General features: G+C 48.4%; 3 protein-coding genes across 7 annotated transcripts; 1 reads left to right on the forward strand and 2 right to left on the reverse strand.

Annotated features, from left to right (window-relative positions):
• The first annotated feature begins 2177 nt into the window (after positions 1-2177).
• LOC123448247 (UPF0161 protein At3g09310) lies at positions 2178-5110 on the forward strand. 5 transcript variants are annotated; one of them, XM_045125078.1, is made up of 6 exons: positions 2178-2308; positions 2386-2463; positions 2895-2951; positions 3231-3371; positions 3472-3528; positions 4737-4757. In XM_045125078.1, the coding sequence occupies exons 1-5, from the start codon at positions 2260-2262 to the stop codon at positions 3477-3479; spliced, it is 333 nt and encodes a 110-aa protein (XP_044981013.1). In that variant the 5' UTR covers positions 2178-2259; the 3' UTR covers positions 3480-3528; positions 4737-4757. The 5 variants fall into 5 exon arrangements, with proteins under 5 accessions (XP_044981013.1, XP_044981011.1, XP_044981012.1 ...); XM_045125075.1 differs by having other exon boundaries at positions 2179-2308; positions 3464-3528; positions 4737-4825; XM_045125076.1 differs by lacking the exon at positions 3472-3528 and having other exon boundaries at positions 3231-3326; positions 4737-5110.
• Positions 4821-7624, reverse strand: LOC123448246 (scarecrow-like protein 33). Its single transcript, XM_045125073.1, has one exon. The coding sequence runs from the start codon at positions 7156-7158 to the stop codon at positions 5272-5274; it is 1887 nt and encodes a 628-aa protein (XP_044981008.1). The 5' UTR covers positions 7159-7624; the 3' UTR covers positions 4821-5271.
• Positions 7625-7636: 12 nt separating this feature from the next.
• Positions 7637-10779, reverse strand: LOC123448245 (scarecrow-like protein 9). Its single transcript, XM_045125072.1, has one exon. The coding sequence runs from the start codon at positions 10098-10100 to the stop codon at positions 8163-8165; it is 1938 nt and encodes a 645-aa protein (XP_044981007.1). The 5' UTR covers positions 10101-10779; the 3' UTR covers positions 7637-8162.
• Between the last annotated feature and the right edge of the window lie 12748 nt (positions 10780-23527).

The following is a 23527-nucleotide window of genomic DNA, read 5'->3' on the forward strand; positions in this document are numbered from 1 at the left end:
TAAAATTTGGTGGAGGAAGGTTTTTGGTCAGTTTCCTGCCGTGGTAAATTTTTATCAACTATGAAGCAATATAAAATGTAGTTGCTTCACGAGCTAGAAATATTACCAAAAACAAAGATTGCATGATGATCTCACATGGATTGTTAGATGGGGCTCAAATTTTGTGGAGAGCTAAGGTTTGGGCATATAGAAGATGTGGCAAAAATTCAACTCATTAGGATATTCCTAGCTAGTACTTTCTTCACAAAGCTCTTAGCTGAACACAAACTTTGGAAATTTGATGAGAAAGATTTACTAGGCAAATGGATACGAAAGTTTTCATGATGCAATGATTTGGATAGGCAAAAGTGCCCAAAATTTTTGAGGGCAATAAAATAATAGAAATAACACTTCCTTCACAAAGTGGTATTATGAACAGAATAGGAAAATGAATATTGCAGAATTATTTTCGAACTATGGAAGGAAGGGTTTTGCCATATTTGAGGAATATATGATCCAAAGGATTTATGAGAATTTTTCGAGATTTTTTTGGAATGACAAAATAGTAGATTGCTTCACAAACTAGGGCAAAAATTGACACATAGGCAAAACTGATGATGTGGCGCCTAGTCATAGCTATGACCATCTATATTGGTCGTAATTAGCTAGAAATTAGGTAGTGGATCAGGGCTATCTGCTTTACGACCATTTCTCGTAAGGAAATTATGACTTTTTTCGACCAAATTGGTCGTTATGGTTTGGGGTTGGAGCCTCCCAAACAACTTACGACCAATTGGTCTCAAATGGTCGTAGATTTATGACCATTTCAGCCAGGGTCACTGCTAGAAGGTCACTAGTTGACATATATTCTTGTAGTGAGTGAAGTGGTAGTGGAGTCCTGCTGGGCATGGTGGTTTCCAGTTCTTCTTTACTAGCAAGGTGCCTTGCTGGTGGCTTGGCCTTGGTGATTGACGTTGTGTTGACGCATCGTCTTCCGGCAAGACTTGCCGGGCAGGAGGCCGATGTTGTCTGTTGACAAGTCAGGGTACTAAGTGACCCCTTCTTTAGTACACTGACAACACCGTATGTGATTTATGGAATAATGCAAACGATAGAATTATAACTATCGTGTGTTATGGCCACCCCATCACCCGAAGAAAATTGTGTGTGATGTACCATACGAACGGAAACGTACCATTGGGATTCACTGTGTGGGATGCCAGGAACATCTCACGCGATTTCTATAATATATCTGTTTGTGATGGCTATTCCAATCACACGCGAGCTCTTTTTGATCGGAGGAGTCATCGTCGGTGATTTATCTGTGTCGTGCGGGATAGCCCCCCGATCGCACACACATGCAAGACGACGGTTTTAAAATTACGCCATAGAAAAGGGATAAAAATCGTTTGTATAGGAGTCGCCTGCACTATTAAATACTTTGAGATGTTGTATCGACAGTGTGGTGACTTCAGAACCTATCTGCCACTACATGCCTATCAATAACATCATGTTCTATCTACCATTGCATACTATTGAAGTACAATGATTGATATACGTAATAAAACATGATGTACTTGGTAGGTATGTAGTGGCAGGTAGGTTCACCAAACTCTCCGTTGAACAACTCGAAAGTACCGGTTGCCCAGTTATCAAGGGCGGAGCCATAAAAAACTTAAGATGGTACAATTATATTCACAAATCAATAAGACAAGCATCTACACACACTATAATATAGACATGATCACTTTATATTTTAGATCATCAGGGGGTAGAGTTGACCCCCTCCCCCCAGCTCGATTCAATTATCCAAGTGCAAACCCGAGGTTCATCACACGGGCATTAGGAATCAACGTGGTTTGAAACCAATATTCGATTTATCAATGTTTTGTGTGCAAGAAAATTTGGCTATTAATTGGTTTGGCTACTAAATTCTCTTTGTAATCTGCCAGGGTTATCCATTTTCACAAGTTTTGATATTGCTAAGTTTTGGTGTGTGCGATTCGCCGATTCGCCAACAAATAGAAGGTCCCGTTCTTTGGATAGCCTTCCAAATGGCCGATTTTCTTTTTCCGCATAAAATGGTCCAAAAAATTGCTTCCAAAGGGCCGGAGGGCGAAACATTCTGAGCCCAGCCCACCACTTCCATAGAGTAGGGATAACAGTGTACTACTATTTAGCCCAAAAGGCCCCAAACCCTGCAAGAACTTTATCCGATAAAAAAAATCCTGCGAAAATCACCACTGCTCGTCTGTGCTGCCGGTAGGCGCCACCGTCGCCATGGCCGCCCCCGTCTCTGCTTCCCTCTTGCCTCTCGCGAGGAGCGCACGTGAGTCTCTTAGTTTCAGTTAAATCTCTCTCTTTTTTACCCCCCCTTTATCTGCCTGTTGGTTTCTAAATCTCCAGCTTCTTTCGCTGGTCCGTACTACAACAATAAGAGAAGGATTCCGATGGTGCGGGTCTGCTGTACTGCCGACGACGATGGTTAGTCTAGTGATGACAGACTGAGAAGAAATTTTTCCTTAGAATCAATACTTATTAGTTTATGTTTTGTTTCCCAAGTATTGGACTGTTCAAACACAGTTATTTCATCTTTATGTGTGTGAAATTTTCTAGTCTATTTATTAGTGTAAGAGAACTCTGTCAATGGTTGTTAAGCAAAAATGTTCATTAGAAGCTCATGAATCAGTGGTTTCAACCCGCATTTAGACGTACGCCACCATGCAATACTTTATGCGGTCTTGTAAACATGAATTTAGGACAAGGAGCATGAACTAGCTTAAGTGAGGCATTACGACATCATTCATTGAGCGTTGTTTTGATTGAGCATGGGGTTAAGTTTTCCCCGTGCTGATTTACAGAAGTAACAAACTGACCCCCTTTCTAAAATCCGTGCATATTATAATTCCGAGAAGAGGAAGTCAACAATATGGGAGTCAACATGGCACTATCGATGCTAAAATTCTACAAAAGTAAGTTCCTATTTGCAGTTTGTTACCGCTTAATTTCTGATTATCTTTGGGACATTTGTGTTACTACTTACTACCACTATGAGTCATAGACCGTGCTTTTAAGACCGACTTTTTTTATATGGCCTGCTCACTTTTTTCGAGAAAACGCAAGAGGTATTGCGTTTCATTGCATTGAAAAGAGAGAAAGAATTGTTACAATCCTCCTAGGAGGCCATTACAGGGATGTTCACTGAATTTTCTGTTATGGCCTGCTCACTGCCTCATGCTTTATGTGAACAGGAGAGATATCACCCTTACTGCCTTCAAGCTGTCGTTATGTGCCAACGTGCAGCGATTACTCTATGCAGGCGTACAAAAGATATGGTGTCGCGAAAGGTACAATCTTGACAGCATGGCGTCTGTGCCGTTGTAATCCTCTTGGTATGTGTTCTTTCTGTTTGCTGCACATCTCCAGTTCTGTATCATATCATGCTTATGGAACATGAGCGCTGTGTTTTCTGATACACACGTAGGTGGACAGGGATATGATCCTCCAAGGTGGTTTAGGGAGGAAGAGTTACCTGAGGAATGATGGCTGGTAATTACTCTCTCCGTCCCAAAATAGGTGTCGCAAATTTAGTTCTAAATTAGTACAAATTTTGTACTAGATCAACGGCACTTATTTTGGGATGGAGGGAGTACTAGAAAAGTGCACGCTGTGCTCTTGCACACAGTTAAATAAGTAATATAAGCAGTGTACTAGTCATATTACTATGATGTCCAAAATGAATAACTGAAATTAAAAGGAGAAAAACATTTTAATGATGTTAGGGCTATGCAAACTGTTCTCTAGCCAGGTGATTTAAAACCGTCATACTCAATGTGTCCGGGGTGGCCTTGTGTATAATTGTTGGGGTGTATATTTATGTGTGCTTTTACGTCTTTCAAGATTTCTCTTTTTCAGCTCGCTTGAGTTTCCTTGTTATTATGATGGAACTAGGTGATTGTACTAGAGACATTCATTTGTTGGTTATCAAGAATTTAACCTATGGTTGTTTAAATGATGATTCACTTGCACGAGCTTCCACTATCATAGGCCACCTCTTCTAGCTACGTTCTTCTGCAGACTAGTTTCAAAGACACGACTGGTTTTTGCTGTTTTCTTAACTGTGCACAACCTGTCAATGAAACAGTCAATATAACATTGCTGTTTTCTTAACTGTGCACAACCTGTCAATGAAACAGTCAATATAACATAGTAGATGCATGGACACCCAAAATTTCCTCCTTTGGAGTCGGATGAAGGATGAACATTGACATACTCTTGAACATGAAGACAATCTTAAAAAAAAAATCTGAACTACCATGCGGTAAATTGAATGTACAATGTAGGAAAAGTTATAATGACGGAGTACAAGAATGATTCTGTTTCATGCATTGTAAGTATCTAGGAAGTGGAATTTTAATCTTTCTTAGCCGCGGGGTGGGGTGGGGGGGGGGGGGGGGATGTGCAGCTCACTTCTTACTGTCTCCATTTCAGTATTTGGCATTTCCGCCTATCTGATCTCCTGGCTACCATATCCTTGTATACGGTGTTTTGTTGTTTTTCCTGTTGCAACTTTGTTAATGCCCCCTTGAAATATTTTGATGGTATACTATATTGATTTGGACATTTGTGCGCCCATTCAGCCTAATGTCTGTTTCATTGGCCAAACTTGTTTCTCTTGGTAGTTTCCAGCATTGTTGGCACTGATATTTGGTTTCCCATGTTGATCTTTTTTTTATCTCCCTCTTTTTTTATTTCAGATGTTGGAATGCCTCACAGGATATCATTTCATCGCAACCTCATAAAGGAGGTTACTCCGGAGTACTACTGCTTGTGCTAGTTTCAAGGGAAAGTGTATTTTATTGACTATGCTGTCAGTTATGCCATGATACAAAGATGATTGTTTGCCTGTCTATGCAGAAGATGGTTGTGGTAAACGGTAAGTGGATTGTACAGTTTCCATGGACCACTAAAGCACTTCTGTAGGAAAGCTATTCTGCTGGTTTAAAGTTGCGGATTTGTATGCCCACAAATCATTTTGGTTTAGCTCATGGATTGTGCAGTTTAGTTTATAACTTCTATGAACAAAGATCTAGTTGTCAACCACAAAAAGCGAAGGATTTTCCAGACTTTATTCCTTATGTGTACATCGTTACCATGGTAAACATAGATCCTTGTTGCAGATTGCACCGTAGATCTTATAAATCGTAACTGGTGCAAGCTGCTAAAAAATGTTTGGGACCATACTTCACAAAAGCAGATCAAATGTGCCCAAGCATCCATTGGTACTTAAACCTATGTCACTTGAGTGCTGCTAGCATCGACAGATACCCATGTGGAGATGGCGTAGAGCACGCGTCCTTTCCATCCCTGCAGAAGCCATTGGTGATCCTCGTTGATCACAAAATGCTTGTGGTACTGCTTCTTCACTATGTCCTTCAAAAACTGAACAATATCTGGGTCCAGTGTCAACTGTCTGAGCCCTGCTCGCTGGTTCCGCGCCTGCCACTCCCTGTAGTTTTGAGGGCGCTCCACCCGGTCTGTCCCCTCACAGGCGATGATGTTCATGGCACGATGTGCGATGATGTCCCGCTCCACCAGTAGCCTCTCATCATTGTCTCGTGGCACCGTGGCTTCCATCACGTCAAAGTGTGCTGCGAAGTTGTGGAGCACTTGGCGGAACCGTGTCACGAAAAACGTCGTGTTGTATGACGCGTTCACGATGGCGTGGACGAACACGGCTGGCTTCATCTTCCTGATAGTGTTGAGCACCATGTCCCTGGGGTTTAGCCTGTCGATGACAACACTTTCGTCCATCAGGGACCTAAAATGAATTAGGCTGTTCACGACAAGAACCTCGTCAGGATTGATGTTGAGGTCCTCTACCCGGACATCCTCTGCCTTGGCTGCGATGACGTGGAACTTGAATGGCACGCCGAACTGCCTTGCGCAGCGGTGGAGCCGTTTTCCTGTATCCTGAGTTTGCTCGGGAGGACGGAATCCTGGCCAGAGACTGGTAATGCTGGTGATCCTCACCTCTGGAGGGCCGCCCTCCCTTTCTGCCAAACACCGGAGCAAGTCTGGCCACTGGAACCCGTCATTGACACCATAGTGCACAATGTGCAGCTTGTGTCTCCCCATGACGGCATTGTAGATGGTCTTGTTGGAGAAGAGGAAACACACCTTCATGAAGCAGCAGGTGGACATGAAGAGCTTGTAGGCCTTGAGGACCTCGACAACGGGGGTGCGCTTCGCCATGAGCGATCTGTAAAGCTGGCTCCCCCTGCCAGCCAGCCGTGCCTCTAGACCCTCAGCGAAGTAATGCGCCAGCCGCTGTGTGGCGTCTCCTGTTGGGGAAGAGTGCCGCTTGACCCGCCACAGCAGCTCGCACGCGCTGCGCCGATCATTAGTGGCCACTGCCTCCGCGCAACGGATTAGCAGCGTCTCCAGGTCGTCCACCACTGCCAGCCTCGCGCCGCGCCTCCCACGCGGCGCCTTGGTGGAGATTCTCTGCTGCTCTGCCTCTTCACCTCGCTCACGTGCCTCAGTGGTGCACATGTCGTAGCTGTTGAGCATGAACTGGTCCAACATCTCGCACTCCTCCTTGGATTCAGGGTGCACCTGCACAGCCATTTGCTTGCTGCTCCTGCCAACTTCTGCCCCGTTGCCACCGCCACCATGTGGCATGTTATTACCCTCCACCGTCCCGCTGCATCTGGGCAAAAATCTGTTGGCTTCCTCCATTCCTCTGAAGAATGCCATGCTCGAGATCACATCCATGCTGTTGTTGGGCTCTGCTGTGCCCTTGCCATTCAAAAAGAAAGCTGGGTTCTGGATATGTCTGATTGGCAAGGCTGAGGTGAGCATGTCGGATGAGGTGGTGGTGTTGGAGGCGGTGAGGATCTGTGCAAAGGGATGCTGGGCCTGCAGCAGCGCGGCGGGGTCAGGGTACTGGTACATGAACTTGTCAACAATGTCCTCCTCCATGAGCATGCGCGAGATATAGTCGAGAGCCAGGTCATCATGCGGCAGTTGCGACTCCGGAGCAGGCTGCAGGTTGGGAAAGACAAAGGGCGTGGGTGCCATGAATGATGGTGCTCCTATGCTCTCAGTCTGTCCCGTGCTTGTGATGAGATAACATGGAGATTTTGGCTGGGTATTCGATGGTTCCAACCATCCCATGGAAGACCATGCCACATAACAAAACTGTACTAGGCGTACTACATGTTTTGTGTACTAGGATAAATGGACTGTCTGCAGTTGACTGTGGTTTACCAGACAAAAACTTTGGATTCTACAACGATGAAGACAAGAGGACAAACTTGGGACCTTCCTTCCCGATGCAGACTGTCTAAAAAACAATAGTAGGATGTACATTCCAATGCACATGAAAGAAAAAAAGAAACGCATGGATACAAACAGCTAAAATGGAAAACATGCATCGACCCAACCTGTGCACCTTTAGTACTAGTTGAGCAAGCATCCTCCAATTTCTGCAATATCAGGAACCTTGACACATCACTGAAGCTAATCAGGACATGGAAACTAGCTGCAATTTTGATACTTTCCAGACATCTTATTAGAGTGATGACTGATTGTATGTTCATGCCAGATTCATCATTGCTAATTTTTTCTTTTCTTGATGAAATTGTAGCAGTGCTATGTGAGTTTCATTCATTAAGAGAAGCTGGCAGAGCCAGGAAGAGTACAATTAACCTAAGTATGTTCAGCTGCTATTACACCACTAAACACTAGAGCAGATTAGGCAGAAGGGGTTCCGTCTGTGCCCTGAGTCCCTGCACGGTCTGGAGCTCTTCAAAGATAGTGAGAGACAACTGGTCAGCATTGCAGGCATTGTTGTCAAAGGTACGTGTATTGCGCTCCTTCCAAATTATCCACCAGGTTAGCGTTACAACCTACGAGCGCACTGTTTGTCATATATCATGTCACCTCTGCTTGAGAAAATTGAAGAGAAATATCCAGTTCCCATCAGACCAAGTTATGTAGAGATTCCACATAATCTCCTCTCTCGCAATGCAGATTAAAATGGATATATGTGCACTCACTGCATCTCTGAAACCTTATAATGGTCTCTGTTACCAAGTTACACATACAAAAAAAGAGCAAACGCGCATCTGATGGTGCAACAAGCAAACCTATATCCATTTGTACTTCAATCCATCTATCTACTCCAGTTGAGAGCCAGTAGCATCATCAGCTGCCCATGTTGAAAGGGCGTAGAGCACCCGGCCTTTCCATCCCAGCAGAAGCCACCGTTGATCCTCATCAATCATGAAATGCTTGTGGTACTGCTTCTTCACTTGGTCCTTGAGCATCTTAACAATGTCAGGGTCCAATGACAGCTGCCTCAGTCCGGCTCGCTGATTCCGCGCATGCCACTCCTTGTAGTTCTGAGGGCGCTCCACCCGGTCAGCACCCTCACAGGCAATGATATTCATCACAGAGCGTGCAAAAATGTGCCGCTCCACCAGTAACCTCTTTTCTTTGTTCTGCATCATGGTACTCTCCATCATGTCAAACTGCGCTGTGAAGTTGTTGAGTGCTTGGCGGAAACGAGTCATGAAGAACGCCGAGCTATATGCTCCATTGACAGCAGCGTGGATGAGCATGGATGGTTTCATCTTCCTGATAGTGTTGAGCACCAGGTCCCTTGGGTTTTCCATGTCAAAGGTGAGGCTCTCGTCCATCAATGTCCTGAAATGGAACATATTGTTCACGACGAGCACCTCATCTGGATCGATGTCGAGGTCCTCAGCATGGACGGCCTCTAACTTGGCTACGATAGCACGGAACTTGAATGGCACGCCAAACTGCCTTGCGCAGTAGCTGAGTCTGCGTTTCGTCTCCTTGGCTTGCTTAGCCAGACAGGGCCCAGGCTGCGGGCTAATAATGCCGGTGATCCTCACCTCTGGTGGCCCACCCTCCCTGTTTGCTAGCCACCGGAGCAAATCCGGCCACTGGAACCCATCGTTGACACCGTAGTGCACAATGTGCAGCTTCTTTCTCCCCGCCACGACATTGTAGATGCTTTTGTTGGAGAAGTTTAGCGACACCTTCAGGAAGCAGCAGGCGGCTATGCACAGGTGGTAGCTTTTGAAGAGCTCCACGGTGGAGGTCTGATTCGCCATGGTGATCGAGTGGTACATTTGCCTCCCTGTGCCCGCCAGTCGCGCCTCCAGCCCCTCGGCGAAGTAATGTGCCAGTCGCTGCCTTGCGTCTCCTGTTGGTAGCGAGTGCCGCTTGATCTTCTTCAGTAGATCGCCGGCGTTGCTCCGATCGTTGGTAGCCACCGCCTCTGCACAGCGGATCAGCAGCGTTTCCAGATCAGCCACCACCATCACCCTCGGGCTGTGCCTTACACGCGGCACCTTCCTGCAAATGCTCTGCTGCACCGCTTGGTCCCCGCTCTCCTTCGTCATCTCATTGGGGTACATGTCGTAGCCGTTGAGGATGAGCAGGTCCAGCTCGAGTGCGGTGTCTTCCTCTGCCGAGTCATTATGCTCCAGCACCCGCACAGCTATTTGCTTGCTGCTCCTGCCCATGCACGCCTCGGTCTCGCCATCAATGCCAGACCTCTTCTTACGCCCTCTAGCATCCACCATCACATTGACTGTGGGCAAGAAGCTGTTGGCCTCCTCCATGCCTTTGAAGAAAGCCATGCTGGACAGCTCACCCATGGTGACACCGCTGCTGGGCTCATCCGCTGTGACTGTGCCATTGAAGAACAAGGGTGGACTATGTACCTTGCTGGACAAGAATCCTGAAACCATGATGCCTGTGTCGATGTCTTGACTTGGAAGTAAAGCGGAGGACCCATGGGCACCAGCTGAGGTGATGCCGGAGGCTGAGAGAATCTCGGCGAAGGGCTGCTCGGCCTGCAGGAGCGTTGGATGCTCAGGGTATTGGTAGAAGAACTTGTCGATGATGTCCTCCTCCATGAGCATGCGCGAGATGTATGCCAAGGCCATCTCATCCTCTGGCTGCTGTGACTGTGAGTCGCCGTTGGTCATCGTGGGATGGTCGAGGAAGATGGAAGGGGGTGGTGGCGCAGGCTCGGCGAGTCCAAACAGTTCTTCCTGGGAGGCAGCCATTGTAGGGTGCATGGTTGCTTGGTGGTGGTGGTGCAGTGGAAATGGCCTCCTGTCCTCTATCCATTACACTCCATGTGAAGCCAACAAGCTCATTGCTCAGTTGGAAGCATCGAATCTTTCCATTGCATAGAATCGGTCACCATCGAGCAGCGCCTGCACATATGGACAAACAAACAAGGGTCCGTTTGAGAGAGATTGTATTATTCATCTTGGTGTTTCAGCCATCATTTTGCCCATGTCTCATCAAAAGCAGCATTTGTCTTGTACCGATCAATTTATGTGTCAAATTGTGCGCTGTTTTGAGTTCATATGGGACTTTCCAAAGCTGGACACGAGAGCCTCAAAAGAAGGATATTCTGGAGTTAAATTTTCGTATTTGCGGAGATTGGGTTTCTATGGGTACCGGCCTTAAATTTACGTGGATGTGTAACACGTCTTGTTTGAAGCCAGGTGTGGAAATGTGGGTTTATGTATCTTATACCTAAATAAAGTCATGGGTTGAAATATCGCTTTTTCCTCTTTCCTTTTGGGTATGTCTTCTGTTGTTGTCCCCAACAGACCTCTTGGTTTTCCCTGCACTTGGATAACTTGTTGCATGAGCATTTTTGAAGCCATGAGCATAGAACATTTGTTCTATTGTATTTTCATTAATAAAACTAACAAAGTTATATACAAACAAAGTAAAAATAAATAAAAATACATTTTTGTTCATCGAGTTTGGTTGTCAATTCGTATTACTTTCTTCAATTGCATTCACTCTTTTGGTGATAGTTCTTTCAACATGCTATTGGGCAGGTTCTCTCGCATATCTTTAAGTAGCTTCTTGACATCATCTATGGGTTTTCACATGATTGTTCCTCCTGCAGATGTATAAAGCACAATTTTTGACAAAGGATTTAAGAGCCTGTTTGGGACTGCTCTGCTCCTTAAAATTCAGCTCTGGTTCAGAAAAGACAAGCATTATAAAAGACATGAAGAATTAACCATTCTCCATTCCATGGTTAGGACAATTCCTTATGGCTTCTTTCATTTGATCCCACACAAGTGTTGGGTTCTACTGTAGGTGCATTGCATGTGAATTAAAATTTTCCTACGCGCAGAACATCAAAGAACATGCTATGGAGATGGATCACAGATCGTTACCACTAGACACACAATGCCGTGCAGCGAAAGTAGAGTTGGGGTAGCACGTCGCGTGGTTCGTCTCCTCGTCCGATCTCCCTCGAACAGTCGGTCGTCGAATTGTCTCCCTCGAACAACCGGTCGCTGGATCCCACGTACAGGTTCGCTGGAGCGGCGCAGGTGCACCGCCTCTAACGATATCTGCAGGTGCAGGAGGAACACCGTGCGGAGGACTGCTAGGTTCGGATCACACAGTTGACGGCGGCGAGTGGAGGTGGCTAGGTGCAACACATGCACAACCCTAATGACGACGTCGAAGCGATCAACTCAATAAGAGTGCGGCACATCCACTATATATAGGCGTCCGGCACGGGATCAACTCTTGGCCCTAAAGCCCACGTGTTCCTTCTCTTAAGTGCACGACCCTTTAGGTTCTCGTTCACTTGGTCGTGAGTCAGACCACGTCCGACTCGGCTAGTCGGTAGCGGCCTCTAGCAAGGCGTGTCGACTCCAAGTGTCCGATGAAGCTGGTTAGATGAACCTGTAGTTCATACTTCTGTTCCTTATGGCATACAATATACGTTGTCGTACTCAAGGCGACATGGTCATCCTTGTTGTCGCACGACCTCTTTCTTGTTTCGATGAATCTGACCAACATTCGGATTATCTCATAATCCTCATCGCATGGCCATGCTTATCCAGGTCAGATCACCCGAGGGGCCCAGAGTATATCTCTCTTGGTCGGAGGGGCAAATCCCATATTGCTCGACCACGTCTCGCAGCATGGGTCTGGACAAGTTCGAAACCTACCTTTGTAACTACCCGGTCATAGAGTAGCGATTGGTCGGCCCAAAGCAAGTCTGTCACCATCTCGAGTACATGCGCCAGCTCAGGTCTTAGGACATAGAACGTATGTTGTACTAGACTCACAGATGACCTATCGCTGCGTCTCATAGTTGGGTCTGTCCAACTCAGACCTTATCTCGACTCGGATCCGAGTACGTCGAATCCGACCAGATCTTTTCGAGTCCATATTATCCTATCCGACTAGCATCCAATGCTACATGATCGGTGAGACCGAACCATCCACTGTATCATATGCTAGTCTAGGTGGTTGCGCGTTCACACAACTCTTTCGACTAGGGACCATTTACGACAGTCATCATACAATGTGTAGTCTCACAAACAAGTCATGGACTTGTTAATACACATCATTGATAATGTCCAAGGACTATCTTTATTCATAAACACATAGGAAATATCATCATACATGATTGCCTCGAGGGAATATCTCCAACAACAAGCGCTAGTGGCTCACGATCTTCCGATCTTCCTGCTTGAAGCATGTAGTCTCATAATGAAATTGTATGATTTCTGCAGGTGGACAAAACTTAGATAAAATTTGTACAATTAGCCTCTAGAAGCCATTTTTTGCTTTTCCTCTCAAAGAGAAAGAAAGTAGACCCAACTTCAAAGCGTCAGGGTCATAATCTCTAGTGTGTGTCATGTTGCACAATTCAGTAAAATTATGCAAGTGCATATCAGGTTGTGCTATGGGTTCACGCATAATGTTATTGCCAGGAGTAGAAAACCTTCCAAGATTACGAGCCATAGTAAATCTCTTTGGGTTTTCAACTGAGAAGACTTGCAACAAAAAGTAAAACTAAACTTTAACAAAAGTTTAAACACAAAGGCTAGGAACACTCAACTCCTCCCTGACAACGGTGCAGAAAGGATTCTCGCCTTTTCCCCAGAGGTGACCCTGAGTTATCGAACCCCGGGTGGGGGGGGGGGGAGGCCCCCTTGAAGCTAGGGTATCAAGAAAGTTTTCCTTAAAGAACAATTCCAGCTTTTGACCGATCAATATCAAACAAATTGAAGGGGAACATTTATAATAAAAGTAGGCATGGGTATGAGGTCTTAATGCTTACAACCGTATATTTATGTCGAGACCAAACATGATCTTAATTTGTGTGCTGGAAGTCACCCATCGAGATGTGCTTGTTATGAACCGAAGTGAGAGATGTATCGAACAACTTGACCGACACGCGTCCTGCATCAAGAGTAAGTTGTCCAACCGAAAGCCCTATCCGTCTGGTGGGGTTGCCTCGATAATTAAGATTATAATAATGAAACAAGAGTTTTGGGCTTTTAATGACTATACCTCTTGAATCCCCAGAGATAGGATTGTGTTATCGTATTAAATCTTTTCGTTAGTGGTGTTTAGAATAACACTTCACGATTTACTTGTCCTTAGCCTCTTTGTGGCTCGCACGATCTACATGATTCCGGGTGTTGTGCTGTGCTCACGGCAGATGCCATGGGGTGGCTTATTGAGTGTGGTTTGGGCCAAAGTGCGTTGGTGGGTTCCGGAGGCGAGATTAGGGACAAGCGGTGTGTGACACACGATGTACCTAGGTTGGGGCCCTCCATGGGAGGTAACACCCCTAGTCCTGCCAGATCAAGTATATGGGGATGAGTAATACAATGGTGCTCCTCGAGCTGTTTGCCGAAGGAGGAAGAAGGAGCTAGCTTTCCCTCTCTACCTTTCCTATCTCCTTTTGTGTGTGTGTGATTATCTGAAGCCCCGAGCCAGGAGGAGGGCAAGGGGCTTTATAGGTCAACCCCCAACTTACAATATGCGAGGATAATGGTGGCGGGTCCCAGTTGGTAGGCTCTCTAGCCGACCATGGGGCCCGTCTGTGACATCCTCGACTTTTGCTACAGTGCTGATTGTAATTAAGCGACAATGATCCCGCGCTAATGATGCCACGTCATCGTTAATTATATCAATGTTGTCATGATTGGTTGAAACCGAATCGAAATTCGAAACCTTAAGATTAAGTCAAATGTGAAAAGACTCGGTTGTTGAAATGATAATGTCGGGGGAGTTATAAAGTTTACCTAGCGAAGTATAAAAATGAATCAAGCACTTTTGGAAATATTGGTAAGCCCAATATATTTAGAAGTGGAGCTTTAAACAACATAAGTAAAGAGAAATATTGTAAATGTAAAAGAAATAAATAAAAGAAAGAAGTAAAAGTATATGTAATAAATTATAGAAGATAGTAGATAAAATTAGGTACTAAAAAGAATTAGAAATAATAAAAAAAAAAGGAAAAGGAACCCCCACCCCTGGCCCAACTCGGCCTAAAGGCCCAGTCGGCCAGGCCACAGCCCCCGCGCGGGGCAAACCCTAGCGAGCGCGCTCCCCCTGGCTCTCCCCCCGCTCTCCCGTTTCCCCAGCCGCCGCCGCCAGGGGCTCCCTTCCCCCGATCCCCACACCAACCCCCACGAGAGGCGGGGCCCCTCCCCACCTAATCCCGCTCGCCTGACCCCCCCCACCCGCTCTCTCGACCGAGAGGATCCCACCCCCTCGGTCCTCCTCCCGTCCCACCAATTACTCGTGGCCTGCCCCCCACGACCCCTCCTCTCGTTTAGACCGAGAGACTCCCCTCCCCTCGGCTCCTTCTCTCACGCACCGAACCACCCCACCTCGCCGGTCCCAGGTCTCCCTCCTTCCCCGCCGGCGAGCTCCCTCCCCACAGATCCCAACCCGTCCTCCTCCCACCGGCGAGCCACCCCAAGGCCCCCTCCTCCTCACCTCGCCTCACCCCCCCACCGAGCCACCCCACCTTTCCCCGGTCGGCCAAGCTCCGGCGCCCTCACCCCGCCGGCCGGCCCCAACCCCCCTTCGGCCCTTCCTTCCGCTCGGTCCAGGAAGGACCGGGCAGGGAGGACCTCCACCTCGCCGGATCCGGCCGACCCCTTCTTCACCGGAGGGCTCACCTTTCCGGCCACGACTCCGGGAGGCCCTCTCCGACGACCGTCACCGCCGTCACCACCTTCCTCACCGTCACCGTCACCACTGGAACCGCGCCATCACCGCCATCACCTCCGCCTCACGAGAACTCCGGCTTCACTGGGCCCTCTCATCAACGTCGGTGAGCCCCTCCTCGGGCTCCTCCCACCATCTTGTTCTCCTCGCCGTCCCGGTTCCGTTCCGGCAAACGGAGCTTCGATCCGTCGACGGTAGAGACCAGTAGGAAGGATTGAAGATTTTGTTCTTCTATGTTGAGTTAGCAGAGAGAACTCTGTGTTGTCTTTTCTGTTAACAGAGAAAGTTGTGAGAGAGATGAGAGTTAGAAAGAAATAAAAACAAATGATGTATTCCGTATGTATGTGTGTATGTATTTGATGCCCGTATCTATGTATGTATTTGCGTATATAGGTATGTGGAGGAATACGATATTTGTATGGTTATGTATCTGTGAATAAAAATATGTTTTTGGCCTAAAGCCACCTACCGGTGGGGCCAACGCACCCCGCTGTCTATGACAGGGGGCCGCACGCGATAATTGAGAAAAGTGAAAATTTAAATATAAAAATAAAAATAATGTTAATGTTTTTATTAAATAAATATATATATATTAGTTAAATTAATTAATTGGATAATTAGAATAATTAGAGTATGACACGTGGGTCCCCACTAAATTAATCTGATTAATTAATATTTAATCTTAATTAAAACTTGTGCCTATGACGTTCGGGACCCACTGGTCACTTGACCAGTCAATTGTTGATGTCAGCATGCCATCATGCTGATGTCATAATAGCTTTTTATTAAATTATTTAAATCTGTTTTTAATTCCTAATTATTGAATAAAACTTTAAAAATTAATATTAAATAATCCGTAAGTCAGATCAAAATATTTTCAACATGGAAGTTGATCAGCAGAACGAGACGAACTCGGATACACGGTCCTTTCGTGTGTCTCACGTCCCTAACATAGCAAACATGGAACATTTCCATCGTTTCCAGTATGACCGGTAGTAGCCCGAGACCCGGAAAATATCGTCAGATATTCTTCCGACCCGTCTATGACGGATGTTGTTGCATTAGCTCATGTCTAGCCTGCATCTTGCCATGTCATGCATTGTGTTGCACCGTTGCTATTATTTATTGTTTCTTCCCCCTCTTCTTACCGGTAGACCCCGAGACTGACGCTGCTGCCGGATACATCTATGACCCTGCCGATCAGTCCTTTGCCGCAGAGCAGCAAGGCAAGCAAACCCCCCTTGATCATTCCTATATCGCCTATTCTTTCTTCCTCATGCTTGCATTAGAATTTTGCTACTGTTGTAGTTAACTCCTATATCTGATGCATAGCCTATTTTTGATGAACTGCTACTTTCAGTCCTGTACTTTAAATCAGCTTAGTATAGGTGGAGCAGTCACCCCCTCTGACCCCGTAGTCCAGTTGCCCCGCTTGTTTTCAAATCTCGATCTCTGATCGACGAGCCAGACCCGACACAGCACATACACCCCCTTCGTTGTACGACGCTACAGAGGTACTATCGGGTACCGAGGGTGACACCTCGCTAAGTACTCCTGATGATATCTCTGTAGTATAGCTAGTCGGTCGTGGTTATCGAGGGTGATTCCTCTTTCACCATCCCCGATGACGCCTCTGTTGTGCAACCCCTCAAGTGTGGGACCCCCGAGGGTGATTCCTCTAAGCCCACCTTGACGGGTACATCGTTCGGAATCCAACGAGGGTGATACCTCGGATTCCCCCCGATGTTACAACCACACAGTTACTCGACCATGTTACTGGGATCTTTGGTAATTAGTTGTAAGACGGGTGGATTCCTCTGAGACTGTGTTGATGGCCTAATTAAAATGTTAATGGATTTGGGTATTTGATCTGGGTTGGTCGGAGACCTTTTCGCACTAACCGGCTACGCGGGAAGAATTATGGGTACTCGGCCTAGCGGTATCGGCCGAAGCTTTTCAGATGTCAGCAAATGTAGCGGCGCGCGCCCGAGTGGTCCCGAGATGCATCGCTCTTGTGATTAAGGGATGCTAGGACTAACGTCGGCTGCCCACGCCACGTGCAGGAGCGCGAAGGGGAACTGGGCCCATGAACCCTTTGTGCTTAGGAGTTAGACCGGCGGGCTGGCCTCTCTGATTAGTCTTAGGTGGGGCTGCGACGTGTCGATATTCCGAGGCCAGGCAGGACCCGGAAAAGTATGTCCGGCCAGAGTGTTATCGAGCGTGACGGGACATGTGGTGCACCCCTGCAGGGATGAAAATTAACTATTCGGATAGCCGTGTCCACGGTTACAGGACGACTTGGAGTTGTGCCCTGATCTTATACAACTACAATTGTTACTTAACTGGAATTAGTTTGCCTCGGGATTGCTTCATCGCAGGGAGTCGAGGGAAGATCTCTAGGCGTGACCTCACTTTAATAATGATGCAACAATATGACTATTAATTTGTGTTACCCCTGTTCTACTCTCGTCTATTGCTGCAAGACCCTGAAGATGCTAGTCTTCGACAGGACTAGGCCTTCTCTCTATTCTTGCATTACTGCAGTCAGTCCACATTTAAACCCCTTCTTTTGATACTGGTGCATATTTAGCTTAGTTCTGATGTAAGTCTTGCGAGTACTTTGTATGAGTACTCACCGCTGCTTTGCTCCCCCCTTTGTCCCCTTGATCCGTTGCTGCGACCAGATGATGGAGCCCAGGAGTGGAGTTTCCTGCCGACGCCTGCCGTCCCGATGGTGTCTTCTTCGTGGAGGTTGCTGAAGCCCAGGAGTAGTTTAGGAGGTTCCCTGGCAGGAGGCATCGCCTCGTTTGATCGTGTTCCTTTTGTGCTAGCCTTCTCTAAGGCACCCCATGTTTATGTCTGTACTCAGATATTGTTGCTTCCGCTGACTCGTGTGCTTGTCGAGCTTCTGTATTCTAGCCCCCGAGGCCCCTGGCTTGTAATATGAAGTTTGAATTATTTTATTTGTGTCTAGAGTTGTGTTGTGATATCTCCCCGTGAGTCCTTGGGTTTAATCGTACGCATTTCTGTGTATGATTAGCGTACGATTAAACCGAGGGCGTCACACCGTCGGCTGGGCGGCCTTATCGCTTGTAGGACCCACCGGCTGTAGGGTCTCGTCGATGTAGGGGCCCGATGGCTAGCCTCCACTGTAGCCATGCGTTAATGGCGTCATGGAGTGGTTGGCAGTGTGTAGCCACAATGTCGCGTCGCCCGGTCGCGGTCGACACAGGTCAGCGGTACAACCACTTCCACTGTAGCCACACGTGCCCCTGTCAGCGGTACCGGGGCCATTGTAGCCATGCCTCACCGTCGCGGCGAGGTCTTGTCCTACGGAGCGATGGCACGGGAGCTGACCCGCCGGCTGACGGGTCGCCATGGAGCCGGATCACGGGGAGGCCACGTGTTGAGTCGGACAGGGTTGTGGGAACTGGCAAGGGTGATCCGGGACAAAGGGCCGCAGGCGGCGGGCCGACCTTAAGGGAGGAAAGCGGCCCCATTGTTTTGAAGAAGGGACAATTGTCATTGAGCCTACCTAGGGGCCATCCCCCCAACGATAGTCCTCGAAGCCGGGAGGCCTGCAGGCTCGAGACAGCGGACCTTAACGACTTGTTTCTTCCCGGGGTCGATGGCATAGGTTGAGAGTTTAGCCGGACCGGGAGTCTGAGTCAGGACCCGACTGGTGGAGGAGTCGAACGGTCCGACCGGCTTGCGCCGACCGACACACGGCAACACGCGTGCCGCACGAAGGGATCGCCATGTGCACCATGTTGGCAGGCCGAGCCCTGCCAGGACACACATGCAGTATCCGTTGCGGCCGAACCCGACGAATGGGATCCCGTGCGAGGGTAAATGCGTCCGCACAACGCGGGATAGTGGGGGTCGTGGGCGCAGTCAATCCCACTACCCCACTCCCCCGCAGGGGTTTAAATGGAGGGGAGGGGGAGTGGCAAGGGCCATCACTCTATTTTACCCCACCCCTCACCTTCTCCTTCTCCTAGCCACCGATGGAAAGCGCCCAAGGCACCCCTGCCGTCTTTCGTTCTGCACCGGGACCAGGCCACCTGACGCCGACGCCCGCTGGGAAACATCTTTCGCGCCGCCATCACCCTCGCTGCGCTTGAGACCGATTTGCGGCCGCTGATGGGAAGCAAAGGCTCGTGGGAGGGCAACGACGCGGGCGAGGAATTCATCGAGCACCTCCGCTACCACCGGAAGCTTCTGGCGACGGAGCATGTGGAGGCCCACGCCCCCGGGGTGGAGCTCGTCTCGGTGCCCCGAGACGGCGAGGCCGTCGTCTTCACCGAACATTTTCTCCCGCGGGTTTGGGTTGCCGACGAGCACCTTCTACCGACGATCCATTACCCATTTCGGCATGCAGCCGCACCACCTCGGGCCAAAGTCCATGCTGCACCTGGGCGCCTTTGTGCGCTGTACGAGGGGTACCTTGGGACCGATCCGCTACTGGAGCTCTGGTGTCGGCTCTTCTACCTCAAGCCGCAGACGACGGAGGACAAGGTGACGAAGTCGAAGGACATGACCATCTACGGGGCGGTGCCCATCTGCATGCGGCGGGAAGCCGGCTTCCCCAAGCTCCCCTTGATGGAGTTGGTGAAGATATGGCGGTGATCCTTCTTCTACTAAAGAACGCGAACCCGATACACGACTTTATAAACCCTCCGTCCTTCGTCTTCCATCCGCTGGCTCCGAAGCTAAACTGAGGGGTGGACGTAAGGCAGACCAACGAGGAGGTGAGCCGTATGCGGGCTCAGCTGGTCGAGATGACCCACACGGAAGGGCTCATGGCCGACGACCTCATCACGACCTTCGTGGCGTGCCGGGTGTAGCCGCTGGAGCGCCGACCGCACCCCATCGGTGACATGGAAGGTCGGCATGACCTGAGTCGGCTGTCGACGAAGAACCTGAAGCCGGCAGCGGTGGCGCGGCGTGCGAACACAATCACGACCGCCAAGCTCCCGATGGATGACTAGGCCTGGGGCAAGGAACCCTACTGCCAGCTTCGCCCAGCTCCCCAAGTATGTACTTGTAACGAGGCTCGCCTGTTGGCTTGTTCCTTTGCGATTCTCCTTATGGGTGACCCGTCTTCGGCTGCAAATGTTTCAGGGCCAAGCTGTGCTTGACGGGCTCGACCTGCCGGTTTGGGCGGCCGACCGAGGAAAGTAGGACAACGAGGAGGAGGACGAGGAGGGCGGAGAGCTGGAGGAGGGGGACGTCCGAGCCGATGGGTCGAGATCGGTGGGTGAGGTCCTATCCATATGCCTCTTGCGTGACTAGACGGACGATGATGATGCTGAACTCGGAGGGACGCGCGATGTAGTGGATCCGATGACCCTGGAGGACGCCGCCTCTGCGCCAAAGAGACAACTTCGGTGGGTGGGAGTCGCCGCAGTAGCCGGCAGGTCCGCTGCGTCAGAACACACTCGTGGGAAGCAAGTGGTGTTGGACATATTCCCTAGAGGCAATCATGTATGATGATATTTCCTATGTGTTTATGAATAGTATCAACAAGTACGTGCCTTGTTTGTGAGCCTATGCATTATATGATGACTGTCCTAAATGGTCCCTAATTGAAAGGGTTGTGTGGACGCGCAATCATTCAGATTAGCATATGCAGATGATTCGGTCTCACTAACCATGTAACATTGGATGCTAGACGGATAGTATGGACTGAGAAAGATCTCGTTGGATTTGACGTAGTCGGATTCGAGTCGAGATAAGGTCTGAGTTGGATAGATCCAACTATGAGACACAACAATAGATCATCTATGAGTCTCTAGTACAACATACGTTCTATGTCCTATGACCTAAGCTGGCGCATGTATTCGGGATGGTGACAGACTTGCTTTGGGCGAACCAAATGCTACTCCGTGACTGGGTAGTTGCAAAGGTAGGTTTCGGGCTTGTCCGGACCCATGGTGCGAGACATGATCGAGCAAGATGGGATTTCCCCCTCCGAACAGGAGATATATACTCTGCCCCCCTCGGGTGATCCGATCTGGATAAGCATGGCCATGCGATAAGGATTATGAGATAATCCGAAGTGTCTGTCGGATTCACCGAAACGAGAAAGAGGTCGTGCTGCAACAAGGATGACCATGCCGCCTTCTGCACGACAAAAAATATCATGTGGCAAAGGGAATAGAAGTACAGAGTATGTGCTCGCTTAACCAGCTTCATCAGACACTTGGAGTCGGCGCACTTTGCTAGAGGTCGCTACCGACTGGCCGAGTCGGATAGGATCTGACCTGCGACCAAGTGAACGAGGACCTAAGGGGTCGCGCGCTTAAGGGAAGGAACACACGGGCTTTAGGTTCCATGCGAGACCCAAGAGTTGAGTGTAACACCCTGGTTTTTGCCCCTTTTTCTTTTCTTTGATTTTTATTGAATATTTGATTTGAAACACAGTTTTTGAATCATCTCATAGGGATTTTCACTTGGGCATTCTTTTGATCTTCACCCAAGTGACTCCTAGTTCTCTCAACCCATCTTGTGACATTATCTCTCTCATGATATTGCCATTTAAATATTTTTCTTTTAAGCATAATATTCATTTCCCCCCGAAAATGACTATTTTTCTCTTATGCTCCAAAGCAACCCTCATTTTTCTGACTGAGAAAAATCTGAATAAATTCCCTAGCCTTCTTTAGGTCATGCCTAACCTTTATATGCAAAAATATATCATGGTCATGTGAAGAATTCTGCCTTAGGAAAATCTTTTCTCTTTTGGGCAGAAAATTCATTTTGTGAAGGAAGTGCACTTTTGCTTGCTCCCTTTGAGCTGAAATTTTTCTAGCATGGCTACCTTCCAACCTAAACCTTGGCCTCCAAGATTTAGCTCTTATCTCTTTCTATTTTTCTTGCAATTTGCTGCTATAGTTTCTGTCCGGAAACTAGCCAGCTCTCTCATTTCATGTCCGAATTGTGTGGATATGAACCAAGGCCACATGGTCTGCCCTTGAAGGGACTTGAGTCTAGACATGGTCTGCCAGCCTCGGCGCACGCATAACACCAGTGCATGCGGTGACAGCGTGACACCAAGGTGTTCGATAGGTGTTCAGCACGCTCTGCGCATCGGCCAATGCTCTGTCTCGCCCCGCGACGCCCCGACGTGTCTCCACCCTCCTGCTGCTTCGGCCCGTTCCTCCCCGTTGCTCGCTGTCGCTCCCCGACGCCGGTGGCTGGCTCGATGGATGCGGACATGATGGTGCAGGGAGTATAGCGACCCGTGTGATTGAAATGTATCGCCCGCGCGTCCTGTGCTTCGCCCAACATTGCCACTTTGTTTGAAGGATCCCCACTGACCTCTCCCATCCGCCTGAACCCCGTTCGTCACCTCTTGCCGCTCCAGAAGCTTCGCCGACGGTCGAGAGCTTTGCCCCGCCCTTCCCTATAAATGGAATCCATCCTGAGCCATTCTAGCCACCCCACCCTTCTCCTTTGTCCACAAGAACTCGAGAGAAGCACCGCGGCAAGGCCGGGCGGGACTCCATCTGCCGATCATCGTCGGAGTTGGTCGCGGATCCCCATTTCGTTGACCGCTCGATCCGGTGCTCCCCGTCCTTCTCCATCTCCCGAGGTGTACTTGTGACCTTCCTTGGAGCATGACAGTGCTGCTAGACCCCCTCAACCTCGCCGGAATCCCAAGATCCAGCGAGCTCTACCGCCCGCCATCTCTAGAGAAGAGCCTCGCGGTGCCATCCGACCTCCTCTGCTCAAATTCCTGGTACATGCGTGCTCGTCTCGATGAGCTGCGTCCATTCCCCTCCTCGCCAACGGTAGCCGTGCCCTCCTTGTCGGACATTCATCGTCGGTCGAGCCGCCGTCCCTGTCCCCTCTCGCTCTCTGATAAGACACATGCCCCCCTCTGTCAGTCTCTCTTCTCTCTCCCGAAACGTTATAAGTGGAGGCGTATTTTGAGAATACGCCTCCAACATGGCCTCTATGGGAATTTCCTATTTTCTGTTTAAATTCAATATTTTGACTGAAACTTTGACCAACTCTAATTCTTAAACCATAAGTCCAAATGAGATGATTCTTTTTGCAACAGTTTTGTATTAAGCTCCTCTCTCGACATGCAAAATTTTTAGTATTTTCCTTGCTATACGTATTTTCTGGTGGATTAAAATGCTTTATGTGACATATTCCTTTTTATATTTTGATTATTCCGAGAAGGTTCAAGTTACCTTGAAGAGCGCCGGGAGTTATGCGACCCTTCTCTGAACTAAGGCAAGCCACCACAAGCATTTTCAAGGGTGACTTGCAATGACTATGATTTTTTGCTTGAACTTAAGTTACTATATGGCATATAATCAATTAAATGGCATCACTTGTGCTAACTTAAATTTCATGTTATTCCTGTTAGGATGACAGAAGTAAGATGGTTACTTGGTTAAGAGTATGCAGTAGAGTTGTATCATCATAATGTTGCTTATGATAGTACCGTCAATAGGTCAAATTT

Source organism: Hordeum vulgare, chromosome 4H, assembly GCF_904849725.1.
Source record: "Hordeum vulgare subsp. vulgare chromosome 4H, MorexV3_pseudomolecules_assembly, whole genome shotgun sequence".
Taxonomy (NCBI): domain Eukaryota; kingdom Viridiplantae; phylum Streptophyta; class Magnoliopsida; order Poales; family Poaceae; genus Hordeum; species Hordeum vulgare.